This window comes from Vigna unguiculata, chromosome 10 (assembly GCF_004118075.2).
Source record: "Vigna unguiculata cultivar IT97K-499-35 chromosome 10, ASM411807v1, whole genome shotgun sequence".
NCBI lineage: Eukaryota > Viridiplantae > Streptophyta > Magnoliopsida > Fabales > Fabaceae > Vigna > Vigna unguiculata.
Window position 1 is genome coordinate 37,032,470 of NC_040288.1, and position 3,292 is coordinate 37,035,761.

The 3,292-nt window shown below is 35.2% G+C and overlaps 1 protein-coding gene across 6 annotated transcripts; it reads right to left on the reverse strand.

Moving 5' to 3' along the window:
- Positions 1–531: 531 nt before the first annotated feature.
- LOC114166117 (RNA-binding protein 24-B-like) lies at positions 532–3,092 on the reverse strand. Of its 6 annotated transcripts, none has more exons than XM_028050784.1 (6): positions 2,407–3,092; positions 2,099–2,290; positions 1,782–1,890; positions 1,659–1,695; positions 1,318–1,580; positions 532–1,223 (listed from the first exon to the last, which is right to left on the reverse strand). In XM_028050784.1, the coding sequence occupies exons 1-6, from the start codon at positions 2,611–2,613 to the stop codon at positions 1,090–1,092; spliced, it is 942 nt and encodes a 313-aa protein (XP_027906585.1). In that variant the 5' UTR covers positions 2,614–3,092; the 3' UTR covers positions 532–1,089. The 6 variants fall into 6 exon arrangements, with proteins under 6 accessions (XP_027906585.1, XP_027906584.1, XP_027906583.1 ...); XM_028050783.1 differs by having other exon boundaries at positions 532–1,229; positions 2,407–3,091; XM_028050782.1 differs by having other exon boundaries at positions 532–1,235; positions 2,407–3,091.
- Between the last annotated feature and the right edge of the window lie 200 nt (positions 3,093–3,292).

Sequence of the window (3,292 nt, forward strand, 5' to 3'; positions counted from 1 at the left end):
AAAAAACATTAAGTTCCAAAGAAGTAAAACTAAAAATCATCCTACTAGTAGAGATGTAGTTAGGCAAATCAATTCATAAACTTGTCTTTGTATTCAATTGTTTCATAGATGAATGATAAAAACAAACTGTTACGTAGATATTAATTATATTTCTGAAGCAAATGTTTCACTGTTTCATAGATAGAAAGGTATGAATTCAGTGATCTAAAGTCAAATTGGCAAAAACAAAAACCAGATTCATGTAAGAAAATTGAGGCATGAGCTAAAATTCAAAAGGGGTCAACAAAAGTGAAACCAATCACCCCATCTGCATATTATTAATAATATGCTTTAAAAAGTATTGGAAAGGTAGAAACAACTATTGACACCACACATGAGAGTTCCATTGGATTCCATATACGTTTGCAGTGTACAGAGAGTAAAAGACACTTAATTGATGTAAAAGAAGAATAATCTTTATCTAAAACAAAAGGAATGCGACGTGACAGCGAAAGATGAATGGTAAAAACATGATTATACGTGAAAAAGAGAGAAACAATAGACGCTGTGTGTTTCTTTTGGACTAATCCTATTTTGAAGAAAAAACTAAAAAACAATCATGAATGACAAGAAAAACAAAATACATGGTAGCTTATTGAGCCTTCCAAGCTCAATGCAGTGCAGTCTTCCTATTTGACCACCCAATCAAAGGCTTCAAAAAGATATAAAATGATCTTTTGAAACCATTTGCTGCAATATAAACAAAGGACTATGTCATTGGATGCTCCCATCACCCAAGACATAACAGTAATAATAATAACTTTGGTTGAATTACTCTAAAAGGTAGAATCCAAAGCTCAAATAGTTAGATTCTACCCAATGCTCAATACATGAATGAATATGATCTTCCCCTACTCCTACAACCTACTTAAAAAAAATTAAAACAAAGCCTATTTTCCTAAAACAAACATGTGTGATGATGATGATGACTTCTGAGTTCTGTCATAATGAAAATTGAGAAATGGTTAAGGTCGGTTAGGAGCACAAGCTTTATCTAACAAATGTCTTGTATTTTGAATTTGAATTCAGCTTTTTGATGATGTTGTTAGCTTAGCCTTGCATGTTCTGCATCTTTGAAGATGTAGAATTTTGTTCAGAAGCTGTTTGTGAAGCTTGTGAACTACCAGCCACTGTTGCTGTCATACCTGTTGATGTTGTTGGTGTTATAGTTGTGGTAGCAGTTCCTGTTACTGAAACTGTCACATTTTAGCCATCAATTTTATGTTTATGTCAACAATGCCAACAAGAAATAACAAGTTTTGGCATTAAAAATATCACCTGCAGTAGTAGTTGGCACTGATACTGAAGAAGGATAAGACAATATCCCAGTGGAGCCATAAGGGTGAGGCAAAAATGGAAACTGTGGCATTTGAGGGTATTGAACCCCAAAACCTTGAGCCTGAATACTCTGTGCATATTGACCATAATAGGGATAAATATTATGGATCAACCCTACTGCACCAGAAGCTCCAGCAGAAGGGTAGTAAGCTGAAAATTGTTGAACTCCATAGACATTATAGTAGTTCTGCAAGAGTTTACACCTAAGAGTGTTCCATAATAATGCAGGAAAATGAATCAATGTAGTTGCTTGTAAAAACTTTATCATAATTAACACCTACCATAGGATACAATGTGTCTTGTGAATATCCAGAATATCTGTCAGCAGATTGAATTGACATCAGAGAAAATGACAGAAAATTGAAAACAAAAATGACCATATCCTTAAAACAAGTTCATGTTACCCGTAAGCTGAATAAGGAAATGTGTATTGCCTAGGAGGTTGATGGGAAAATGTAGCAGTAGATGAAGAACCATGATAAGAAGTAGGTGGAGGCCTGAACCGTCCTGCACCTACAATGTGAGTTTACATTTCAAATCCTTTCTTCTCTTATAACACAGTTAATTTTGTTTTACATTTACTAAATAACCAACCATTGAAGCTGGTACCTTCTTGCCTAGGATGAGTTAAATCTATTAGGATATGAAAGAACAAGGAAACTCAAACTTGTTTTTGCAAAAATATGCAGAGTGAACTCAACAAAATAACCTGATATCTTACTTTATGAAAAAAATGGTAAAGCATGAGAAAAAAAGGAAGAACAATGTAAGGAAAGGGACCATGCTGAAAAGTTGGTGGTCGGTTCTTGTTTGCACCAAGAGAAGCAAGATTGCAGTTAGCCCTTCTTCCATCAATAACTGGAGATGGGTTCTGACATGCTCTCATGGCTGCTTCAGGATCCTTAAATGTGACCTTGGGAAACAACAAACCAAAGACTCATTGTTCAAGATCATGCAAGTACAACCATAAATGGAATAAACATGCAGATATAAACTATCACAAAATCCAGAAGGTAAAACAAAACTTACAAAGCCATAACCCTTGGATCTCCCAGTGTTCTTATCAGTGATCACAACAGCCTCCAAGATCTCTCCAAATTGCTCAAAATACCTTCTCATTGTGTCCCTCTGAGTCTCCCAAGCCAACCCTCCAACAAAGATTTTGGTAAAAGTTGTGTCATTGTATTGCTCCTGGTTGTTACCACCTACCATCTGAGCTTGCTTTTGTTGAGACATTGAAGGAAAATCAAATGCAGGAATTTCCCAACAGAAGCAAGAAGCCAAAAATCCGAAATACAAAACCAGAAAAAGAACAAAACACAAAATCCAAAGACAATGAGAGGGTGAAAGGGGAGAAGAAAAGAAGAAGAAGAAGAAGAAGAAACGGTTAATATTAAAGGTTGGCTAAGAAGTTGTTTCTTCTAAAAACCCATCAATGAAAACACTCGTGCACTCATGATTCTATTCGTGCTAGTCCTTCTTAACTTTAAAGAATGGTTTTTGTTTTTTTTTTTTTCTGAGGCTATTATAGCTACTTTTCTACATTCACAGCAACAACACACTCCTCAGATTCCTCAACACTTCACATCGCCCCTAACAGAAAAACATCATTGCTGTCGAAGGAGTGAAAAGAAAAAGAAACTTTCTTACAAGAAAACATTTACATGCCAAAGAAACTTAGTTGCTTGCTTGTTGGGCATGGAGAAGAAGAGAGAGTAATAATAATGATAAAAATAAGGAGACAAAAAAGCTGCTAGTGGGTGCCCACAACAGTAGTAGGGCACATAGGCTGTCTCCAATGAAATGTCAAAGACCAAAAGACCAATCTTTCTCGTTGTAACCCACTTTCTCTCTTCTTCTATATCCACACCAAACACAAAAAATAATAATAATAATGAATCTTATTATATAATAT

Coding starts and splice junctions, on each gene's coding strand:
- LOC114166117 (XM_028050782.1), bottom strand. CDS start 2,613: ATGTCTCAACAAAAGCAAGCTCAGATGGTAGGTGGTAACAACCAGGAG. Junction 2,291..2,406: donor GATCCAAGGGTTATGGCTTT/GTAAGTTTTGTT, acceptor TTGTTTCCCAAG/GTCACATTTAAGGATCCTGA. Junction 1,891..2,098: donor TTTACCATTTTTTTCATAAA/GTAAGATATCAG, acceptor CTCACATTGTAG/GTGCAGGACGGTTCAGGCCT.